General features: G+C 41.1%; 2 protein-coding genes across 7 annotated transcripts in view; both read left to right on the forward strand.

Moving 5' to 3' along the window:
- The first annotated feature begins 25 nt into the window (after window positions 1-25).
- LOC134008858 (jupiter microtubule associated homolog 1-like) lies at window positions 26-21492 on the forward strand. 6 transcript variants are annotated; one of them, XM_062448427.1, is made up of 13 exons: window positions 8146-8465; window positions 9541-9614; window positions 9714-10043; window positions 10352-10657; window positions 12035-12157; window positions 12610-12642; window positions 13151-15563; window positions 16101-16279; window positions 16817-16890; window positions 16990-17319; window positions 17628-17933; window positions 19316-19715; window positions 19896-21492. In XM_062448427.1, exons 9-12 carry the CDS (start codon window positions 16827-16829, stop codon window positions 19531-19533), a joined length of 918 nt encoding a protein of 305 aa, XP_062304411.1. In that variant the 5' UTR covers window positions 8146-8465; window positions 9541-9614; window positions 9714-10043; window positions 10352-10657; window positions 12035-12157; window positions 12610-12642; window positions 13151-15563; window positions 16101-16279; window positions 16817-16826; the 3' UTR covers window positions 19534-19715; window positions 19896-21492. The 6 variants fall into 6 exon arrangements, with proteins under 6 accessions (XP_062304415.1, XP_062304411.1, XP_062304410.1 ...); XM_062448426.1 differs by having other exon boundaries at window positions 13151-16279; XM_062448431.1 differs by lacking the exons at window positions 16101-16279; window positions 16817-16890; window positions 16990-17319; ... (1 more) ...; window positions 19316-19715; window positions 19896-21492 and adding exons at window positions 26-409; window positions 1869-2008; window positions 6339-6439; window positions 6555-6582 and having other exon boundaries at window positions 6808-8465; window positions 13151-14647.
- Window positions 21493-22588: 1096 nt separating this feature from the next.
- Window positions 22589-24532, forward strand: part of septin9b (septin 9b) — a 46322-nt gene continuing 44378 nt past the window's right edge. The window contains exon 1 of the mRNA XM_062448363.1: window positions 22589-22873. Coding sequence (XP_062304347.1) covers window positions 22852-22873 — 22 coding nt within the window. The 5' untranslated portion in view covers window positions 22589-22851. The remainder of the gene's footprint in view (window positions 22874-24532) is intronic.

Below are 24532 nucleotides of genomic sequence, written 5' to 3' on the forward strand. Positions count from 1 at the left end.
GCTCATAAATTGATGCTTTCTAACTCATTAGCTACATTTTACAATTAGTTTACAACATTTTGTGCATGCTCAACTAGATTTTCTAGTCGTTTCTCAAATGATGTTGGTTCAAGATGCTGCTTATCCCCTCAAACGCACTGTTTTTCTCGAAGCCGAAGGATCACAGGATATCAGATCTACCAAAGAGGGGTGGGACTTAGATGGCAGAAACGCCCTCCACGTTCATCTGTCGATTGATTAATTTTGCTTCCACCGGCTGCAGGGGTGAACGAGATGAGGTGGTGAGCTATTGGTACAGAACTAAACATTTATCAAATTTTAGTCAAACACCTCTAACGAGATTTTTTAGTAAAATGACGACGACAACCACGTTTCAAGGGATGGATCCTGGCTCTAAAAGCAGTTCCAGGTATAACGGTGTCTGCAATTTTCCATGTGTGCATGTGATTTTGAATCTTGTTTGCCATGCTAGCTAGCTAGTTGTCCAACGTTAGCTTTGTGTAACATTGAGGAAATCTACATAAAGGGTTTGCATTAATAACAATCAAGACAATACGTTGTTCCCCCTTGTGCTAAAACACTTTGTCGACAGCGTGCTAGTTTTCTGTTGCCAGGAATCGCAGGATGCTAACTTACCTAGCTAGCACGCTACCATTGATTGCCCCCTCCCTGCCTCCCTTTGTGGAACGTCGCTGACAGCCTGGCTGCTCTGCTGGCTAGCTAGCTAGACATGTATGTCTGCACCCAGACATTATTTAATAGTGTTCTGTGCTTGCCAACACTGACGTCTCTTTCGAGTGCTATGTTACAAGCATTATACACGGCATTAGTTACAACCCGCTTGCCAGCTATTCTTTTTTTTAAATAAAACTTCAGAGGTTTGCCATGCAGCATCATCAGCTAATTTAATGGTTGGGTGGGGCCCCTACGGATGTGAAGCTTGCTTGTGCTAGCCATCTCCATATGGCCAACTGCGAGCTGCCTTGGCATCTACTGTGCCAATAGACGTGCTTGAATATCTAAATTACCTATTCAAATGTTCCAATCAATTGTGCTCTGATTGGCAAAAGCCGGTTGATTGACTATATATCGTTCTTATAACAGTAGACTGATTGAGGGTGCGATTCCTAAACGGCAGCCCTATGACAGAGAGCTACAATGACATCCCTATTTTATGACCCGCTGACCACAGAAATAGCCTTTGTAGCTACCAGGGATGGGCAAAGATGCACCAAAATGAATGTTAAAATAAGTAACCAAATACCTTCATTTCAAGTGCATCCAAATGAACTACAAAATACACCAGCCACATCATGTATCAAAATAAAATACATTATTTTTGCGTTTTAAAAAGACTACAAGTACTTTTACAAGGCAGCATGAAAACACTTCCAAACCTTCCATCTATGGCCAATTTGATCTATCCCAAGAGGATGCAATAAATAATGAGTCATGCAATAAATCTGACATGCAATCAGTTAACAGACCAAATATTCGCTTATCTCTGTGATCACCAAGATGTTTGTTTTAAAGTAACCAATAGTTAACTGTTGGTGACGGCAATTCTTTGTTGTATTGGCCTCCTCATAATGTAAGAACGTGCCCATCATTGCATGCAGAATGAGTGGAGCCAGAGTTGAAATTATGAGTTGAGTAATATTTGTTATTTGGTATAACCCTGTAACATCCTGTTTTAAAAGGGGCATATAGTACACAACGTTACAGACCAAAGAAACTTCATCTGACAAGATTGTCTGACAACTGTTTATTGAGCCAGTTTTATGGAATAACTGTGACTAACTTGCCTCAGCAGGTAGATGAAATGTGGAGATTAATTATGAATGTTTATTTTTTCTCACTTTGTTCAGAGTCTTGCGTCCTCCAGGTGGAGCCTCTAACATCTCTTTTGGCGCAGAGGAGAAGCCCCCTGCTCGAAAAGACAAGATGGCCTCCAGCATCTTTGATGAACCAGAAGACCCCCATGCTCACCGAAGGAACAACCCACCTGGTAACTCACTCCAGCATGACCTCAGCAGCCTCGAGGCTACTAGCACTCCTGTTGCTGTGTAGCATTTGGTTAACTATGTCTTCCAGTTGTCAGTGTATTTGTATATCGCCTCCAATTCTGCCTCGGAATTGGTAAATGCAATCACCTTGCTGAGTCAATCAGAATTCTGCATAGTCACTCAGGTTTCCAAATGGCCAATTAAATCTCGGATCCATACTCATTAAATATTCCATTATTGGCTTTGCAGCATTGACAGTTCTCTTACTGAGACCCACGAGAGCTGGTTAGGGCTGTAAAATATTCCCAAACTTTCCAATTCATCTCATTCAAATCACTCAATAATAATTCCATGAATGCCACATCCTTATGGAACCAGTCCTCCTACACAGACGCCTTTAGTCATTATTATTGAAAGGACGATACTCATCCAGTGTGTGGGGCTCTTTATGAGGTCAGTGTTTCCTTTTATGATTTTTTTTTTTGCAGTGGGGGCAGGTCTGTCCAAAAAACAACCCCCCCCCCCCCCCCCCCCCACACCGAAACGAAAATGAAATGGTCTAATAGCTAATGTAATATTGCACATAGTTCCTCTAAAGCAATAAGATTAGGCTACCTAAAGACACCCCTTCCACTCATAAAGTATGTTCATTTTGGCAGCATAAATGCTGCCAATTTATAATAATTATTAACAGTAGCCTAGCCCAGTGGTTCCCAACCCTCGTCCTCAGGGCAACCCTGTCTTGCATGTTTTAGATGTTTCCCTGCTCCAACACGCATGATTCAAATGAGTGGTCATAAGCAGGCTTCTGCAGAGCTGGATAACGACCCATTCATTTGAATCAGGTGTGCCCTGAGGACCAGGGTTGGGAACCACTGGCCTAGCCTGTCAATTAAGGTAGGCCACTCTAAAGCACGGGTACATAACAATAAAGCCACTATTAATTACATTATCTGAATGCATTGTAACTACGTCAGAATAATAATGCACCTAAAATACTAAACGTGAGCAAGGGCATTCAGCAATCACTATCAAATCAACAGCCTTGTGTAATTTAGCTAGCAGGTGAAGAATACAAACAACGAAAATCACCAGTTAATTTAAATTTGCAAGAACTATAGACTAATACAATAACGGGCTTAAATGAACTGAAAACGTAAGTTAAACGACTTACAGTTCTCAAGGACGCACAGTGGCGCGCGTGCCCGCTCGCGGTGTGAAGCGCGTGTCCGAGCTATTCTACGACATGCACTCCAACAATCACTGCTGATAGACGGCCTTTTGTACAGCCCTATTTCTGATACCGTAAAGTAAATCAACAGAGGTAACACTGGAGGTATTCTAATGCGAGAGTACATGTTGACACTGTGTCGTGGAAGTTTTTGAGAGAATCAATCGTTTAAGCTGAAGTCGGGTGAAGTACAGAGTTAATGTTTATTTGACGTAGATTTGAACATAATAACATTATCAACATAACATCATCGACACACAAACATAAGACAATAACACAAAGACAATTCTATACAGCTCTATCTAGCATTCTAGAATGGAACCGGGAGAATCCAGCCCACCAGCACTACCCAGCTGATGGCCCTGAACCCCCAGAACATTCTTCAACAGACCATTTTATAGATACGACAGTTCTCAAAAGTCATTGGTCCATCCTACAGACATGCAGCTATACCAAATCTCTTCTGTCATTGGTTAAATCCTTAGAACAATACAGTTGAATCCACATTGTCTTCAGACCAACTGTCTCTTCCCCCCAGGTGACAAGAACTCTCTCAGGTCACCCAGACTTCCCGTCTCTTAGACTTCACGTCTCCTAGTTAGGTGTCATAAAACTGCAAATGGCATCTCTACCAAATGGAGTTGAATCAACATTCATTGTATCAAGCTTCTTAACCAACTGTAAACTTCTCCTAAAACACATTCATTGTACATAGGCCCAAAATTTCTTTCACATTCCCACACTTTCTTTTTGTACAATTAATGTCAACCAACAGTAGTAAACAGTTCTTTAAAAACAAAAAAATCTAGCTTCAATACAATTCCTAATGAGGATACAAAATGTCAGTGTAGTAGTCGTCTCTTGTTGCGTGTGCGCATGTGTTAGGCAATTACCCTTCCGTAGTATCAATTTTGAAACTGCAATTCCTTCGCTCGCACATACCCGCCACCGTCGCTGCTGATTCTGTCTGTAAACTGTGACAAATGCCGTTGCCGTTCTTCCTGTCTTTCAGGACACTCACGAAACCACAGCCTTGATCTTTCCGATCCAAGCGCTGTCTTTCTGGCAATTTTTGCAGACATTATTCAACAGACGGCGGACTAGCACATTCGGAAGAAAAAATTATGTGTATTTTTATGGATTAGTTCTTTTCTTATCTTATACTCCTCGTTGTTTCAAACAAACATTTAACACAAAAGACAAACTTATACAATTTCCTCACATTTTCTTTAACTTCTCTTTCCTCACATAAAAGAGAAGTCAGGATTCAAATTCTACATAGAAAACTCCACATCAAATTAGCCGTTTACACATACATCCAAATCCTGGTCGGCAATCTGCAACTCGCCCATTTGGTTAGGATTTATTAACAAATGTTTGCCATGCATTTGTCTACCACCAGACTTAGAATTAATCATAACACACACATCTCAGTAGCAATAAACTCATGCAGAACTCGTAACCCCTAATGGGACTCAATATCCTTTGTACGACTTCAACGCAACGGGCCTCGAACCCTTTAACATGTATTAGTATACTAGGTAATTACATGACTTCAATAGATAGCTCATACAATTCCAAAATATCGCAATAACATGTATTTGTGAGAAAGAAAAAAAATCGGTAACTAGATATGACAATTTCAACCAATCCATTTACAGATCAGGATCCACTGTGAGTTTCGAGAACATTCCACATTACCCATACACTCATCCACACACCCATGGATGGACAACCATATGCACTATGCATATGACAACAGGCGCAGCAACAAATAAACTGGCCATCTGCATCTGCATTTGAACTACACAAAGACTAAACACAGACCACAACTGCATCTTTGAACTACACAAAGAGTAAACACAGACCACAACTGCATCTTTGAACTACTCAAAGACTAAACACAGAGGATTTACAGTAGGAATGTAACAATATCACAGATAGAATTGCACATCTATTTATCGGACAAAAATTGTACCATTCAAACAAAACCCAATCAAATTCAACAATAACTTTAACCTCACCATAACTTCGCTCAAAGTAATCGATCTCAGTAACTCACCACTTTCCCCTGTTCAAAATGCTGCATCGAACCACCTGACCCTGAGGAAGAATCCCGTTCTTGCCACTCACGAGTCCAGGTCAGATCTCAATGAACATCCTAGTGCCCCCTCCACACTGGCATTGTCCGTTTGCACACCAAAGGCCAAGGATGTTAGGGGACATTTCCTACGAGGCCCCTTTGTACTTTAGAGAATGCTCCACGATGCCCTCTGAGTGAGTAGTGTTACATTAATACACTTGTTTTGCTGAATACTTACAAAGCCCTAATGAACAATGGCATTGTAGCCTACTAAAAATGAAAGTTCATTGGAAAACAATAACTTGTCCTGGCCTCTTCTCATAACCTCTCATCAATGGACATTCATTTCCGTTGACGTATCTCACATCCTGGCTGAAGGGAGTATGATTCGTATGGGATTTGAGGGGGTTTTTACAAGCCCGTCATGTTATTTATATTGGGGGAGTGAGCTTTGGCTGCAGAAATGCATTTGTTTAGCTGAAATCCCCTAATCTTGCTTTCACTTTTGGTTGTGCTCATTCACTGGATTGGATCCATCTCTAGAGCATTTCATCATGGACTTGTTATGGGGAACACCACTGTAATTCTGAGATTTTTTTGTATCCACTGCTTTTGGATGCTTATAACGATTTTAGTCGTTAACAGGCTTGTCGTAAGAAAGGAGAGGTCCCTTTCAACCCCACCTTGTATGTAATGCCTTTTATACATCTGTCCTAGATGACATGTCACAAATTGGTGTGTTCATGCCTTGAGGGGATTTTTGCATCTGTGGCATAATTGAACAGCCTTAACCTTTTTGTTTTATGTCACAACACATTTCAAAACTAACACTTTCTGACCCTCGATGGCCCCCTTGATGCACTCCTTCTGCTTTTATATGCTGCTCCACAGCTTACAACTTTGTTGTGTGTACACCAATTGCGTATTTTCAACTCGAATGATGATTTCACAGTGGTGGAACACTGCTCCTGAGCAAATGGGAATCCCAACCCTAAAAGTCTGTTCCATCTGCTCTCAGGTGGGAAGCCTACCGGAGTGCTCTGCGGGGAACCCTCGGCCCCTCTGAGGAGAGGTGGAGGCCAACCCTCCAACAGCAGCTCTGGAGAGGCACCTGCCGGGGTGAGATGACCTCTAAGCATCAGCCCTTCTGATAGGTGGGAGTGTGTAGGCCAAGGAATTGTGATTGGTTGCCAGGTTGTGACGACTGCCGTCTTCTCCATTCCCTTCTCTTTAGGACGATGACAATGACGTTGGCAGTGCTGGTAAGGGTAAACTAATGCTTGTGATGTGGTGTTTTTGTTTGATGTTTCGTTTTAAAGCGAATTTGTGTTGCTTTTGTCACTCAAGGGTTTCCGTAGATGTATGCGTGTGTGTGTTACAATAGGTCAGAATAAACACTGTCAATTGAGTGTAGCGTTTATTCTCGCTCAGGTGTGTGTGTTTAGGGTGTGTGTGTTTACCTGTCTTCCCTCGCTCCCCTCCGATAGACGTCTGCGTGGAGGCGGAGCCGGCTCCAGAGCAGAGGGACGAAGCGCCCCCGTCCTCAGGGGCACAGCCCGGGGCAGCACAGCCCACAGCAGCAGGGCTCCCCTCGGGTCGCAGGAACCCCCCCGGGGGCAAGTCTAGCCTCATCCTGGGCTGAACCCTCCGCCGCCAGCCACCCCCACCCACCCATCCACCCCCCTGAACTCCTCTGCCATACGGTTTCTCTCCCACCCCTGCCCCTCAAGTGAAGATCTCCTCGACTTCCATCTCCGGGTCCTGGGATTCTGTCAGATTGTCCACATTCCTTCCCTTTGTCAACTCCATTCTTTTTCTAGTCCCTTTTTTAATTTTTCTAAAGAGTTTTTTGACAGAAGCACTTTATGTATCCGATTCAAGCCAGACCCTGCGGTGTGTCGGGCCTGCTGGAGAAGGCATGAGGTTTACGTTTGTCTCACTTCACCCACCCCTTTCCGGTCCGGTGTAACGGCACAAGCTCTCGGAACGATCGGTGTCTAACCATGCTAAATAAAAGATGGATATGATGTAAGCTGTCGCTTTCGCACAGTGTTCATTGTCTGCCAATCTGCATGCACGTCTGGTGGGATGGAAAAAGGCGTTTGTGGAAGGACTCGTTTTGGTTTGATTTATGGTTATGCTGGACTAAATTGTTGCATTGTGTTCATTGGTGGGTACATGATGTGGTGTTGCATGATGTCCATACATATCTGAGAAACAGTATTTTGTCCACAGGAGGAGCTAAGCTGTTAAAACAAATCACACTGTCAACAAGTGGCCTATTGTCATGAAATTGCATTTTATTTAATTTTGTATTGTATGTAGCAGTCCCTACATATTCGTGTTGTATTTGAGTGCTGGGTGTGTGTAAAAGTAAAAAAAAAACAAAAAAAAAAAACTAGAATGCCTGTTTGTATGACAGTCATATCTGGCAAAATGAAAAAACAATCGTTCTGTCAGTTAGACAATTACCTGTCAACTACATTTCTAATGAACATCAATTAACGTGTTTGGTTTTGCACACGAAGAAAACAGGAGTTCTTCCTTGCTGTTGGTGTTTCACAGGTGTGCAGTGAAGTTCAAAAGCGAGAAAGGGAAAATAACAGCAGAGTGCATGTGAATTGAATTGGGAGCGGGATACGCATAAGATGAACATCGTATTAAATAGGCAGGGTAGGTCACGACGCACTGTTTTTACAGTTGGATTCGTGCATTCTGCAAATCACTGTTACGGGGATTTAAAAAGATTTGGCACTAATGAAATGGCATTAAAGTCACTTGATCATCCACAATGGTGCGTACGTGTCACGTACGTACGTGGTAGGTCATTTTAGTAGGCTGTTCAAGTCTTAATTGGTACATGATCACGGTCGAAAACAGAAAGGGATTTCTTGATAGCGCATTCGGCTACTCAATGAACAAGAGGGAGCATTTATATTGAAACTTTAACGATTAATATGACCTATGCTGTTGTGTGTAGGCAAGAGCCGCGAGCTAAAAAGCATTTCTGGCGTGTCGAAACAAGGGAATGTGCTTGGAGTTGCTCATAACGAAACTGAAATTGTGAAGACGTATAAGTTCCTTAGCAAGGACGCCGATCAGTGTGGTTACAGCAATCCACCCGAAGAGCTGAAGTCTACTGCTTGTAAGTTATTTTTATTCAATTTCACCGTTTGTTTTCCTTGAACCCACCTTTGTCAGTGAACTTTCCACTTCTGACTTGCTGATATTAGCCTACTTCCCGGTGAAGGTGTCAATCGTAGGCCTTTGTCATTTATATAACTAATAATGTATTGTTTTAAATTGTCCGGGATTTTGCCTCGTCGGATAGTTGTTTCTCTGGGTCTTTCACAAACTATTAAGCCCTTACAAGTTTTGGAATAGGTATCTCCCTTACGTTCCACCTTCTTGCGCGAGCTCGTGTATTGCTTGTGCTGGTCGTGTATTGCGGCAGCACTGTCTGACAGGTTATTTCAGCAATGTGTGACCAATTTGCCCAAGCTCCGATGTGCGCAACTCTGGTCACTAATAAAACGAATCAACACGAAGGCAGATATTCTGTTTGGGGACACCGTTTGAGTCTACCCTTCTACTTGACAATTTAAATTGCACAAAGGCGAAATGCAAACATTTTCTGCATGCTTTCCTTTGTAGTCTATCACTATGTCCAAACCCCTCATTTGCATGATTTTGCAGACTTTATAAATGTTTTTCATTAAATTCTCTGACTTTGCAGACTTTCGCATGTATAGTAGCTAGTAGCCTATGTTTTAATGTCATCGCATTGCTTTTCATTGCAAAACTTCATCACCAACATGAAAAAGGGTCACTTTGTGGTCACTATATTTGAACTGTCCAGCCAGTATATCAAGGACATCTGTGAGACATGTTCTTCACTCATGGTGACCACTCTGTCGTGGGGAATTCACATGATCCGAGCTCGTGCTAATAAACAAAGTCAACTCTCGTCAGTGTTGTGCATCTCTTTCCGGCCTCCGCCTGACCATCCTATCACATATATATCAATTTCCCCAGAAATTGTACCCTCTCTAATTTGTATTGCATTTATAGAACAAATTAAAATGTTTACCAGTCAGAAAGGTTGAATTGACATAATTAATGTACCATCATTTAAAGCAATAGCTTTCTGTGTTCTGCAGAGTTTTTCATGATTTTGTTTTATCTTGTAATAAACTTGTCATTTTAATTTAATCTCACAGGAATGAGATCATGGCTTCAGTTGTCTACTGCTTGCTGTTGACTTGCTTGATTTCTTCTTCCAAGTCTGTCGAAGGTAACTGTCGACTTGTCACTACTCCTCATAGGTGTAATCTTGTTCCCTTAATACAGTTGAACCTCTCTTAATTAATTGTGTTGTGAAATACGATTCTAGAATTTCTCTCTCTGGATTGCCCTACTGAACACCATGGAGTTTATGGCCAGAGGTCACTGGTGAAGTGCATAGCCAAAGCAAATATGGGGGAAATTACCACTATCAAACATGTTACATGGAAGAAAGGGGCTGAGAGAGTGCTGATGGTCACTGCAGGAAAATTGGAAATGGAAAAAGATGGCTTTCAATTTGCTGATCCAGACTGGAAGGTGAATATGAACACAAGCCTGTTGTTGACAAACACCAAGATGTCTGACATGGGAGAGTATGAATGCATGGTGTGGACAGACGTCGGCCATAAAACAGCCAAAACCCACCTCAGTGTCACAGGTGAGAATCCTTATACCTTCACTATTCTTAACCATAGGAGATCTTTGAAATGTAAAGTTTAGCTGAAATCGGAATCGTATAGTTATTGCATGTTCAGGGGTATTTAGATCATTTTCAAGTTGTTAACTTTTGGTTTCAGTATGCGGTATTATTCCAAAAATGGTTTACTGTGTTTGATTGTAGATTGAGGTCAATCATTTGTTGAGGTTCCAATATGGCATAAGCAGGTAGTGAAGTGACTCCATGTTCGGTGATGAGTGCTTCATAGAGCAGATGTTTTATGTCTGTATTTGTTGGTTTCTTTGTAGCTAAATATCAAACCCCGACCATGAACTCCATCCAGGGGGAGAACATCAAGGACAACACGGATGTCACCCTGTTCTGTAACGCAACGGGGGGAGACCAAATAGGTTCTATTCAGTGGTTTGATGAATTTGGTACAAACTGGACGCCAAACTCCGAGCTGGTCGGCAGTAAGACCGAAAATGGATTGTTCAACCTCTCCAGTCGTTTGGTTTTGAAGGACCCTTCATCTAATTACACATGTTTGGTGTTCAACGCCAGAGGTGTTCAGGAAGGAAAGGCCAGTCTCAGTCTACAGTTAATGAGTATGAGTAAGTTCTTATCTTTATTTCTGGGTACTGTCACGTGTCTTGTATGTGTACGACTGTTTCTGCAGACTTCCCTTATGCTGAGCCTTTACCCAGCTACTGTCAATAACGTCTACCAACATTTCAGGTTTACTGCCAGTTTGATTGGCATAATCACATTTAATTATTGTGCTGTTTTCTTTCAGGTCATGCAGATAACAGTATAATCTCGACCCAATAATAGTCAGCGTAGCACTGTTGCAGTAGAAAAACAATCATACAGAGACAACAAATTTTGTCTTGATCTTAGTTATGGCAACAACATGACATTGTATCGGACTGCAGATCTTCCGAAACATCCTGACTTTGAGATAGGACTAGCTAAAAACATTCATCGTGTATTTTCATGCTCTCTGGTATGAAGATTCAGATTAAACCAAAGGCATGTTGATTGAGAATCTTGTTGTTTCCCTCTTGGTAGTCATGTGAGTTGTTTTATCTGCTGAGCTGGCTTTAGAGGACTGCAGTCAGCCACTGCTCACCAGGCATGCATTGTTGCATTGAGTCATCAAATTGACCAAAACAAACACAATTGTTCATGTAGGCTCATCTCTTTTAAGATTGACTTGCTTCCAAGCGAGCACAAAATGTCCTTTCCTTGACCTGAAACTTCTATGACTCTTTTAATGGCCGTTAACTGTGCTTAAAGACCTCCAAAAACGGCATAAGGAGCTGACCAGTCTGACTCATGCAGATTTGCACGACTGCATGTTGAGTAATTGCATATTTATGTCATTGTAAGTATTGAGCAAACCAAGTTTCAGTTTAAAATCTCATCTGATACAAAAAATGTGAATACATTTTCTTATCATGACTGATGATAGTGATGAATGCAATCTGTGGTTCATCAAACCAGGATGTGGAGTCTGTTTACTTGCTTTGGTATTTGCTACATTGTCTGATCTTTCAAAAACCTGTCAGCCACTTCTGCTTTTTAGTCTCATTGCCTGGGGTGATGTTGTTCCTCTTATTAAGGTACAACATAGACTTAAGGCTTCTAGAGCAGGTTCATGTTTTACCTTTGGAGGAAAGGTTACAAAACTAGAATGACGTCATGTATGATATTATAACCATGTTCTCCTAACCAACTCCGCTGTTGCCTTGAGCGAGGATGGACTTTCACAAGGTCAAAACAGGTCCAAAAATCAAAGGTCCATTTTGCTGCAGAGAGTGTTCTGTAATGATGTTGTGTTTGTCTGTATGCGGCACCGCGGCTAAGCTGATAGTGACATGATACCTACAGTCACTGATAAGAACTGAATGTACTTAACCTACTGATGTGATAGGAACAACATCTATAAAATAATATAATAATGAAACCGATTATGTCTGATTTTGCAGGTGGCAGAGATGATCAGACCTCGGGAGACCTTCACGCCAGATACGTAGCTCCGCTCGTGATCATTGGATCACTGATCGTCGGACTGCTGGTTACAGTCCTGATATGTAGAAGACGCTCTAGGAGTAAGTACAGTCAGTAGTCCTGCTTAACCCTGCAGACCCAGCTAGGAGACAGTGAATTAATGTTGGTTACTTCTTTTAAGTAACTCAAACCACAATTAAGCTTGACTAGCTATGATTTACTTGAGAGCTTATGATCAAAGTTCAGCACAGCAGGAGGTTGTTAAACTGGTTGAACAACGCTACGTTTTGGCAGTCAGCCACCTCATTTTTGGTAGTCAGCCATTTGGCTGAGCAGTGGGGAATTTGCCAGCACAACTAGTTTTATAACAACATTAGCTCGCACGGATCTGTCATGTGATTGCGCATAAACAGACATATAAACTTAGATTTCTTTTGTCTCAGTTAAGAAAATAGATTATAAAAGGTATGTTATTACAGACATATAAACTTAGATTTCTTTTGTCTCAGTTAAGAAAATAGATTATAAAAGGTCTGTTATTTTTTTCTGACAGAGGCTCGACGGCCCTCCGCAGCACCTTTAATGAGTATGCCCTTTGAATATTCTAATAGTGTTAAGATTTATGACTTTTCTTACTATTACACTTCTACTTCTTTGGTTTTTATTTGGCTCTTGTTCCACAGGGCATTTCACGAATGACAACACACATTTGCATTTGAAAAATTAAAACCACTTCAAAATCCCACACAGGAAAACTTGGTTAAAAATGGTATGATAAATGATATAACTGAAAACAGGGGATAAAGGATGAGCCTTTATCCCCTGTTTTCAGTTATATCATTTGAAATGGTGAGAGTGTAACCAAGGCCACTAACCTTCCCCATCGGTTCTCTCCTCAACCTCAAGCCTGGTCTCAAATCCCTATGTATCTGACTGTACTGTGGGCTTAAGCATAAATGGCTCAGGGACCTCTTCTCAAACAACTGATCTCCTCAGTGTCTGCTCTAACACAGTTCAATGCTTTATAGGTGGTGACATCCTGTGACATATGACAAACTTAGAAGTATTGTCAATTGATTTTTGTGTCATTGTAGGTGACGGACACCATCCAGTGACAACAGAAGAATATGTTGACCCTTAGGCTCCAGGTACTGACAATTTGTCATGTTTACCATGTACTCTCTCTGTACTCTTACATCTCTCTCTTTATGTGTTTGGGAGGGGGAAGTGGGCATATGTATATGCACACTTAGTTTGCATAGCTTGAAATAAAGGTGCTAATGGCATTAAATATACATGTAGACCAGTTAGGCTCTACCACTAGGTCAGTGAGGGGAAGTGGCTTACAACAAACCAGCATCATTTATTTCTCAAACCACACAAACATCTCTAAAACAAATTGTTCATGCTCCCTTTAGTGAGCTGCAATCTACAAGAAGGCACTCTCTATAGAATTCATGATTATTATTTTTTTTCGGTGCGCTAAATGCAAGATGCAGGTTTCTGTAAAAAGAAAAGCAACATAATGGTAGCCATACATTTTGAGTCACACCTTTTTCTAAGTACCTTGACTTACTGTATATTATTAAATCCTGGAGTCCTTGTATAATGTCATGATTGCATGTACTAATTCTTATACATGTGGCTGTAAATGGGTATCATCATCATGGTGATTGATTTAGTGGACCATGTTTTGTTAATTCTGAGCATGGTCCACATGCTAATTTGAAAAAGGAAACAATATCTTTCTCACTCTCTCTCTCTCTCTCTCTCTCTGTCTCTGTCTCTGTCTCTGTCTCTGTCTCTGTCTCTGTCTCTCTGTCTCTCTCAAAAGTGTCTCACAAAAGTATCTACTTTCATGTTGCACTGTAAAGTCAGTCGTTGTAATCATAACTTCTGTACCACTGTGATCTTTGTAGCTGCAAACATTATGTATAGGAATGTTATACTGGCTGAACATGATGCTCTTTCACTTCTGTCAGTTTAAGAGGAAACTGCGGCTGAGAATATATGTAAATGTACACTGTTATCGATCTGTTGTGTCTGTGTTTTGTACCGTACATGTGTGATTGTTTATACTATGATTTTGGATGCACTGTATTTCCACTTTTTACACTGTATTTCATTTGCCCTTGTCTTCCCTTTGTACTTTTCATTGATAATTATATGTGAAATAATTGTGTCTTTACTACATTGTCAGTAGGCCTAAATCAGGTGTAGTGGACATAACAATGCAATTGCAGCTAATCAGCTAGTGTATTAAGAAAGCTTTACCCCTCCAGCTAAAACCCTAACACCATGACATAATAAGTGAAGACTTATGCCAGTGAAGTAGAAGTCTTTTCATACTTCATACCGAGGCTAAATACCAAAAACAGCAGCAAAACTGTCCAGTAGGTGGCGACCTCCCCATGGTTCTTAATCAACAGGAGTCAAAACTTGGAGTAACCCAAATTTTTGTTTTAATATTTGCAAACAATAATCTGATGGCATTTCATTGCTTATAAATTCATGTTTTTAGACATTGTAAACGTAATTGTTTTACAAAGCGTGACTGCAAAGAATTACTTAATAAAAAATATATAAATATATCCCTTGAATAGTCATTCAGAAATAATTTGATTATTTCTACATGTTGTAATTTTACTAAAAGGTTCTAAACTTATTTCACCAGACATTGTAATACCTCCTGATCCTTCAAGACTTCATTCTGTTCTTGATGAGGTTCACCTTTCTACTGTTGAACCGTTAGCAAAGGGTATACATACAAATGTATGTAAATATTATAAACTCGCATAAGGCACTCATCACATGTCAAGTGAATTAGTCAGAGATACAGAATGAGAATTGACAGTATTGTTACTTGACCTGCTTTCTGGTTCATCTTCTCTTCCACTCTACATTATATTGCTTTCTTATCTTTATCTTAACACAACTTGACAGGATCTCCTTACACAGTCTGACAGAGTGAGCAACGTTGTTAGACTTTATTTCTCAAAGACTAAACCTTTACCACAATAATATAAAGCATTATGATAGGAATTTCAGTACTAGACTCAACTCAGTTATCTTGAACCAAACTATTATCTTTCTGTTTTTAATTTGAACTTGAACTTTTCATTGAAACCAAATCTCCCATTTAAAATGCATAGCCTACCTTGATCACGTTGTCTGATTTCATATTTACTTTGCATTTCTTTTTGTAAATATTAGTTTAAAACCATTTGGTAAAAAAATAAAATCTGATTATTGCAATTGAACAATTACATTATAATTTTCCTTGATTTACAATAAAGCAAAATCAAGTAGGTGCTCCGTTAAATTGACACTTGATGAATCTGCATTAATAAAGTATATTCATACATACATATGGCCACACCCAGCTACAGTGACCATGTCTGTCTTTCCTTTAAATGCCAGAGTCAGTCCACAGCCACACAGACTGTAGAGAAATGGCCATGTCACTGCAGTGGTGTCTTCTGTTGCTCTGTGTCTCTGTCAGCGCTGGTCAGTATTATCTTTCTACCAACTGTCTTTCATATGTGTCTATGGAGCCTATTACAGGTTGCTGGATTGGTCAAAGCTGTGTGGATAATCAAGCCTTTTCAGTAATATTGAATGGTAATGGCTTGCTCAAAAGGATGGAATGCATTATGTGTTCATGAAAAACTATTTAGGACAATGTGTAATTACTTCATCCAATGGTACATATAATAATAATAATAATTTTGTATAACATAGTAGTATATGTGATACCAACAAATATTTAATAAAACGTTTATAACCTTTGCTAGCAATAATGTATCTGGCGTATATCAGTCAAACAACAGAAAATCATGCAGAGCAGACAATGTTAAAAACTCAAACTTGGAAACCAAAGGATGAACAATGACTGCAGTACACATAATTCACACAGCATGACACGAAACGGCTCCTCATTCCTCATACAACCCTGACAGAGCCGCAGGGGCTGTACCTGTACTATGGCATGCACAAGACGGTGGAAGTGTTGTACTATCACCACTCCAGCAACCTTTCCCCTAGGCTGGAATACAGCCACCGAGTGGAGGCGAATGGAACCCTGAACAAACTGACCATCACCATCAGCGATGTCAAAATGGAAGACGCCGGGGCCTACTTCTGCACCTTCCAGAAATTCAACAGACAGACGTCAGAGGTGGAAGACTTCAAAGGCATTGGCTCCACTATCCTTGTGGTTGACAGTAGGTCCACGATTCTTCCAGAGCATGCGCTGGGCTTCCAGTCGTGCTACGCCTTCCTAATCCTCTCTGCCGTTGGGTCGTTGTTAAAAACAAGTTTCGATTTCTCAGACTGTGGAAAAATAGCAAGCTTGTGAGGCGATAACGGTTCAGGCATTGATGTGGCCAAGCCTGTGGTACACTCACTGAGGTACCCTCACTGAGGTACCCTCACTGAGGTACCCTCACTGAGGTACCCTCACTGAGGTACCCTCACTGACCCTCACTGAGGTACACTCACTGAGGTATACTCACTGTGGTACACTCACTGAGGTACACTCACTGAGGTACCCTCACTGTATATCAATTTCCCCATAAATTGTACCCTCTCTAATTTGTATTGCATTTATAGAACAAATTAAAATGTTTACCAGTCAGAAAGGTTGAATTGACATAATTAATGTACCATCATTTAAAGCAATAGCTTTCTATGTTCTGCAGAGTTTTTCATGATTTTGTTTTATCTTGTAATAAACTTGTCATTTTAATTTAATCTCACAGGAATGAGATCATGGCTTCAGTTGTCTACTGCTTGCTGTTGACTTGCTTGATTTCTTCTTCCAAGTCTGTCGAAGGTAACTGTCGACTTGTCACTACTCCTCATAGGTGTAATCTTGTTCCCTTAATACAGTTGAACCTCTCTTAATGAATTGTGTTGTGAAATACGATTCTAGAATTTCTCTCTCTGGATTGCCCTACTGAACACCATGGAGTTTATGGCCAGAGGTCACTGGTGAAGTGCATAGCCAAAGCAAATCTGGGGGAAATTACCACTATCAAACATGTTACATGGAAGAAAGGGGCTGAGATAGTGCTGATGGTCACTACAGGAAAATTGGAAATGGAAAAAGATGGCTTTCAATTTGCTGATCCAGACTGGAAGGTGAATGTGAACACGAGCCTGTTGTTGACAAACACCAAGATGTCTGACATGGGAGAGTATGAATGCATGGTGTGGACAGACGTCGGCCATAAAACAGCCAAAACCAACCTCAGTGTCACAGGTGAGAATCCTTATACCTTCACTATTCTTAACCATAGGAGATCTTTGAAATGTAAAGTTTAGCTGAAATCGGAATCGTATAGTTATTGCATGTTCAGGGGTATTTAGATCATTTTCAAGTTGTTAACTTTTGGTTTCAGTATGCGGTATTATTCCAAAAATGGTTTACTGTGTTTGATTGTAGATTGAGGTCAATCATTTGTTGAGGTTCCAATATGGCATAAGCAGGTAGTGAAGTGACTCCATGTTCGGTGATGAGTGCTTCATAGAGCAGATGTTTTATGTCTGTATTTGTTGGTTTCTTTGTAGATAAATATCAAACCCCGACCATAAACTCCATCCAGGGGGAGAACATCAAGGACAACACGGATGTCACCCTGTTCTGTAACGCAACGGGGGGAGACCAAATAGGTTCTATTCAGTGGTTTGATGAATTTGGTACAAACTGGACGCCAAACTCCGAGCTGGTCAGCAGTAAGACCGAAAATGGATTGTTCAACCTCTCCAGTCGTTTGGTTTTGAAGGACCCTTCATCTAATTACACATGTTTGGTGTTCAACGCCAGAGGTGTTCAGGAAGGAAAGGCCAGTCTCAGTCTACAGTTAATGAGTATGAGTAAGTTCTTATCTTTATTTCTGGGTACTGTCACGTGTCTTGTATGTGTACGACTGTTTCTGCAGACTTCCCTTATGCTGAGCCTTTACCCAGCTACTGTCAATAACGTCTACCAACATTTCAGGTTTACTGCCAGTTTGATTGGCATAATCACATTTAATTATTGTGCTGTTTTCTTTCAGGTCATGCAGATAACAGTATAATCTCGACCCAATAATAGTCAGCGTAGCACTGTTGCAGTAGAAAAACAATCATACAGAGACAACAAATTTTGTCTTGATCTTAGTTATGGCAACAACATGACATTGTATCGGACTGCAGATCTTCCGAAACATCCTGACTTTGAGATAGGACTAGCTAAAAACATTCATCGTGTATTTTCATGCTCTCTGGTATGAAGATTCAGATTAAACCAAAGGCATGTTGATTGAGAATCTTGTTGTTTCCCTCTTGGTAGTCATGTGAGTTGTTTTATCTGCTGAGCTGGCTTTAGAGGACTGCAGTCAGCCACTGCTCACCAGGCATGCATTGTTGCATTGAGTCATCAAATTGACCAAAACAAACACAATTGTTCATGTAGGCTCATCTCTTTTAAGATTGACTTGCTTCCAAGCAAGCACAAAATGTCCTTTCCTTGACCTGAAACTTCTATGACTCTTTTAATGGCCGTTAACTGTGCTTAAAGACCTCCAAAAACGGCATAAGGAGCTGACCAGTCTGACTCATGCAGATTTGCACGACTGCATGTTGAGTAATTGCATATTTATGTCATTGTAAGTATTGAGCAAACCAAGTTTCAGTTTAAAATCTCATCTGATAAAAAAAAATGTGAATACATTTTCTTATCATGACTGATGATAGTGATGAATGCAATCTGTGGTTCATCAAACCAGGATGTGGAGTCTGTTTACTTGCTTTGGTATTTGCTACATTGTCTGATCTTTCAAAAACCTGTCAGCCACTTCTGCTTTTTAGTCTCATTGCCTGGGGTGATGTTGTTCCTCTTATTAAGGTACAACATAGACTTAAGGCTTCTAGAGCAGGTTCATGTTTTACCTTTGGAGGAAAGGTTACAAAACTAGAATGACGTCATGTATGATATTATAACCATGTTCTCCTAACCAACTCCGCTGTTGCCTTGAGCGAGGATGGACTTTCACAAGGTCAAAACAGGAAGGGTTGTAAATCAAAGGTCCATTTTGCTGCAGAGAGTGTTCTGTAATGATGTTGTGTTTGTCTGTATGCAGCACCGCGGCTAAGCTGATAGTGACATGATACCTACAGTCACTGATAAGAACTGAATGTACCTAACCTACTGATGTGATAGGAACAACATCTGTAAAATAATATAATAATGAAACCGATTATGTCTGATTTTGCAGGTGGCAGAGATGATCAGACCTCGGGAGACCTTCACGCCAGATACGTAGCTCCGCTCGTGATCATTGGATCACTGATCGTCGGACTGCTGGTTACAGTCCTGTTATGTAGAAGACGCTCTAGGAGTATTCTGCACTCACTGAGGTACCCTCACTGTGGTACACTCACTGTGGTACACTCACTGTTGACTTCCCCCTCACTGCAGGACCAAGGGTGTTGATGCTCAAAGTCGAGGATGTGCCCTCTGCTCTGCATCTGTCCAGTCCCACTGTCAGGTCCTCGTCGCTGACAATCACCGACGCTGACAATCACCAATCAACATATTTTCAGATCTTCTCCATCCTTTGCGGTCTTGTTGTCCTGCTGTGGGCCATCACCCTCATTCTTTGTCTTGGACGACAGGTAAGAATGTATACATGTGTGTCTTTCCCTGTACGTGACCACTTGCTGGTCTCAGCTGCATCGCTTGTGTTACACCCAAATACCCAAGATCCCTTGGATCCGGTAGAGTCTACAGCCTTGATTTCACAAGGGCGCAAGTGGTTATTTTTAACGATTCCTTATTGCATGTCTGCTCCACAGTGGAAGGGGTTTGTCCGCAGCATTGGATGCCCCACCCAGACGGTTTGCCCTGATTCGGTGTACATGGACATGAGAAGCAAACTCCTTCAGAGGCCAGCCCACTCGCCCCCTGTGCCTGAAACCACCCAGCATATCAGTGAGAAACTCGAACACGGCCACTAAAAATGTCCTTAAGGGCAAGTGGCCTACGTGAGCGTGTGCGAGTGTGTGTGTGCAATTGTGTACATTCATCATGAGCCGACGTAAAACTGGGGTCTTCCACTTTGCGCCACACAATCCTTCTCCTTCACCTCAAGCTTTAGCACCATAAAGAGTAGATCCTGATGTGGCTATGAAACTTTCTGTGAAATCTACTGTTATCCAATAGAATGGATGATTGTTCAATGTTTTGGCTTAACATATTCTTGGTTGATAAGATGCTTTTAAGATGCATTATTAGTGCCTTGTTCTACTGTTTGTAAGCTTGGTTGATTGTTCCAGAAGTTCCAGATGTGTTTTGTTACTGTCTCTGGTCAATAAAGTTTTCATCATAAAGTTAAATTGTCTAAATATTTTATTCACCCCCAATTACCAAAATAAGCACCAATAATTCTGACTCTATTTGTATCTCAGTATACTTGGAAGTTGCACTCTACTACAGTGATTGCATTTCCATTTGATTAATTTAGCAAATGATTTTATCCAAAGCAGCACACAAACAGTGCATAAAGCAGATAATTAACATCCCCAGAAGTGCACAATTAGCAGTATTTCAGTAGTCAGTGCCAAGGAACTGTTTGTATTTGACCAGACACAGTGCATGAATATCATCGCAACTACATTTAAACGATTCTATAAGGACAGTGCAGCACACAAACACCCACAGTGCAAAAACAATTAGTAGGTGCAGAATGTATTTGCAAGAATCTCAGACACAACTGTTTCAACTGTCATAGCAGTGTCAGATTTAGGTATCCACGCTTGCTTGCTCACTTCCATATCTGTATTTATGTGTTTGGGAGGGGGAAGTGGGCATATGTATATGCACACTTAGTTTGCATAGCTTGAAATAAAGGTGCTAATGGCATTAAATATACATGTAGACCAGTTAGGCTCTACCACTAGGTCAGTGAGGGGAAGTGGCTTACAACAAACCAGCATCATTTATTTCTCAAACCACACAAACATCTCTAAAACAAATTGTTCATGCTCCCTTTAGTGAGCTGCAATCTACAAGAAGGCACTCTCTATAGAATTCATGATTATTATTTTTTTTCGGTGCGCTAAATGCAAGATGCAGGTTTCTGTAAAAAGAAAAGCAACATAATGGTAGCCATACATTTTGAGTCACACCTTTTTCTAAGTACCTTGACTTACTGTATATTATTAAATCCTGGAGTCCTTGTATAATGTCATGATTGCATGTACTAATTCTTATACATGTGGACGTAAATGGGTATCATCATCATGGTGATTGATTTAGTGGACCATGTTTTGTTAATTCTGAGCATGGTCCACATGCTAATTTGAAAAAGGAAACAATATCTTTCTCACTCTCTCTCTCTCTTTCTCTCTCTCTCTCTCTCTCTCTCTCTCTCTCTCTCCCTCTCTCTCTCTCTCTTTCTCTCTCTCTCTCTCTCCCTCTCTCTCTCTAATCTCTCTATCCCTATCTCTCTATCTTATCTGTCTGTCTGTCTAATAATGAACTGTGCGTATTACTAAATATGCATTCTAATATTTATTATACTATATACAATTATAATATATTATAATTTACCATAATATGTTAAAATATATATACATGTTTCAAGGCCAGATAAGAGTCTTAACAATTGTTAAGAGAATGTGTTACATATAACTACCCACCATGGTTTTTCATATATTGTACTTATTTTTTTACATAATCAAGTGCTATGTTATGTATCATAGCACAGTGATATGTTAGACAAGCGCCACTGCCACACAACACAGAAGTGCGGTTGTAGTGGTCTTCATAATAATGACCGTTATGACCAATAGGGCGCAGCAGAGACTCAGTCATGACCTTAATGAGCCAGGTGCAGGTGAACGGTTATTGCAGCTGCATTAAGCTAATGGGCCAGCGGCGGCGAGAAGGTTTGTAAAGGAAGGTAGCATGTGTAGGTCGTTACTCAATTAACAAAGTCTTGTTTGTTGTTACCCATTGTGGCATTTAAGTTACATTAAGTTACTTTGTAGCTATGTGATCTTTGCTTCATTGTTGGTACGGAGATGGCTTCAGCTCTTCACAAGTGGCCTATTGCAATGTCTCACTGCAAACAATACATTTATGGGATGTTTATTCTCTTACTGGACAGATCAATGTGCTCAGAATAAGTGTCTAGAACAGTGCATGTTGGTTGGTGAGCATGTCTATTTAAGTGCTCGCTCTTTGTTGGAAATAAAGGGAATTCATAATGCATAAAACAATTAGCTTCAAGCTGTCACGTTCGGCGTTAAGAATGAGCATTCAGGCTACTGGCAACACATCTAACGTGCATGCTTCACATGTCAGCGCTCATCAATGACGCCTTATGCTCAAATAAAACCCCACTTTAACCGTCACCGTGTGACTACGCACTGGGAAGGGGGGGGGGGGGGGGTTCATGCAAGGAATACAGCACGCTAAGGATCTAATGGGACGTGCGTAAAAGGCGCTAACGTCGACCCTGCCACTCGTGCGCTCGAGATTCCCTCTACACGCTCGTGTGGTATCTTTTGAAGCGTTCCCACGAAGTGTACATCAGGCTCCTAGCAATATATCAAGAAACACGACCTAAAACACTTGGTAAGTGTAGAGTTGGTCCATCAAGCGGCAACGCACAAGCGCACGGACTCGCCAACTGAGGAGACGCATCAGGAACCAGTATTATCTCAACAAGCATATCTAAGGAGATTGGATCTTTTTCAAACTTCAATACTTTGTCCAGGTCTCTAGCTAATCATCACTGACTATAGCATGAAGAAGACGGCAAATTCAGGTATGTCCGTATTATTATTATTAAAAAACATGTGTTACATAAAACTACCCACCATGGGTTTTCATATATTGTACTTTTTATTTATCTTTATTTATTTTTACATAACCAAGTGCTATGTTGAAGTTTTTTATTTAAAAAAAATATTTTAAGTTTTGATATCCTCACTTGATATGTATTGGCGTATTTGGTGCTTTCTGCTTATTCTGCTACCCTCCATGACTATTATCAACCTCTCTCCACATGTTTCTCTAATGTTAAAAATACCTATAGAACTAGATACAATAATTAATGTGTACTGTCGTGGAAAGGACTCTTAAAATCAGTTTATTCGGTAACTCTAGTTTACTTTTCTTTTCTTTTTTATCTAAACTTAATTGTGCAAGAGTGTAGTGTCCTTGGGGAAAGCCCCTAGTTTTTGTATCCATTAAGGGCATCTCATTATGCATTATCGTCTGTCCCTTCTATCCTCTATGTGGATGTGCTGGCACCCCCAGGCTAGATCTATTAATACACACCGTACACACAGTTTGTGTGAGTGTGTGTATGTTCATGCTTGTGCTAAAGTGCGTTTGTGTGTGTGTGTGTGTATATTTCCGGACACATGCGCTCTCGGATGCGTTTTGCACGCATGTACGTGTGTGTGTGTGTGTGTGTGTGTGTGTGTGCATATGACCACCCCTGCATGGCCCTGAACCCATCTGCTCTCCCTGCTCCGACTCCCTCTCTCTGGGCGAGGGAGCACGGCGGATCACTCCCTCTCTCTGGGCGAGGGAGCACGGTGGATCACAGGACATTCTGAATTGGACACAAGCTGAGGCCTCTTACTCAGCATTAGTGTTGGGGATACAGGCTTGATAATCATCCAAAAGCCCAATAATTTCTCAATAATCACTTTAGCCTACTCACAGACATACGCTGACACGGCCACACCAACCCACAAACACACACCAACAACCCCCCCCACCCCCACACACACACACACACACACTCACACACACTCACCCACATACTCTTACAAGTTCAGTCATGTCTCATGACCTATTAGGGAGATATGGCCTTTTGGTCTTCCCCACCTCCCTGTGGCTGCATCTGTCTACAGGGTCGTCCTTATCAGGAGTTATCACTGCCTCTCTCTCTCTCCTTCCATCCCTCTCTCTCCTTACCTTTCTATCTCCTTTGAGTGCAATGTGTCTTAAAATGTCCTAATACAGTGTGGTAACAGGAAGTGTCAGTTGTGCCTAAAAGGTGTGTTGGATATGGATGTGCATGCCGCACTAGGGGTGGGGAGACACCTTTGACCTCCTCTCCTGCCAGAAGATCTAGTTAGCAACTATGGTTGACAACTATGGTTGTCTTGTCCTCTATCTCCAGCGATATCCTGTGCTTGAGGAATGTCCACAAAGCAGAGGGACGTGGTCTTTTTTGTGTGTGTGGCTCCATGGTCTCTAATAGACTAGAGGGGTGCATGCTGGGTATTTTCGAGTAACAACCCTGCATGAGGTGAAGCCCAGAGTGCTTCTCTCTCTCTCTCTGTCTCTCTCACTATCTTTATGTTCCTCTCTCTTTCCCTCTTCAGCTCACTCTCTCTCTCTCTCTCTCTCTCTCTCTCTCTCTCTCTCTCTCTCTCTCTCTCTCTCTCTCTCTTCTCTCTCTCTCTCT

This window comes from Osmerus eperlanus, chromosome 22 (assembly GCF_963692335.1).
Source record: "Osmerus eperlanus chromosome 22, fOsmEpe2.1, whole genome shotgun sequence".
Lineage (NCBI taxonomy): Eukaryota > Metazoa > Chordata > Actinopteri > Osmeriformes > Osmeridae > Osmerus > Osmerus eperlanus.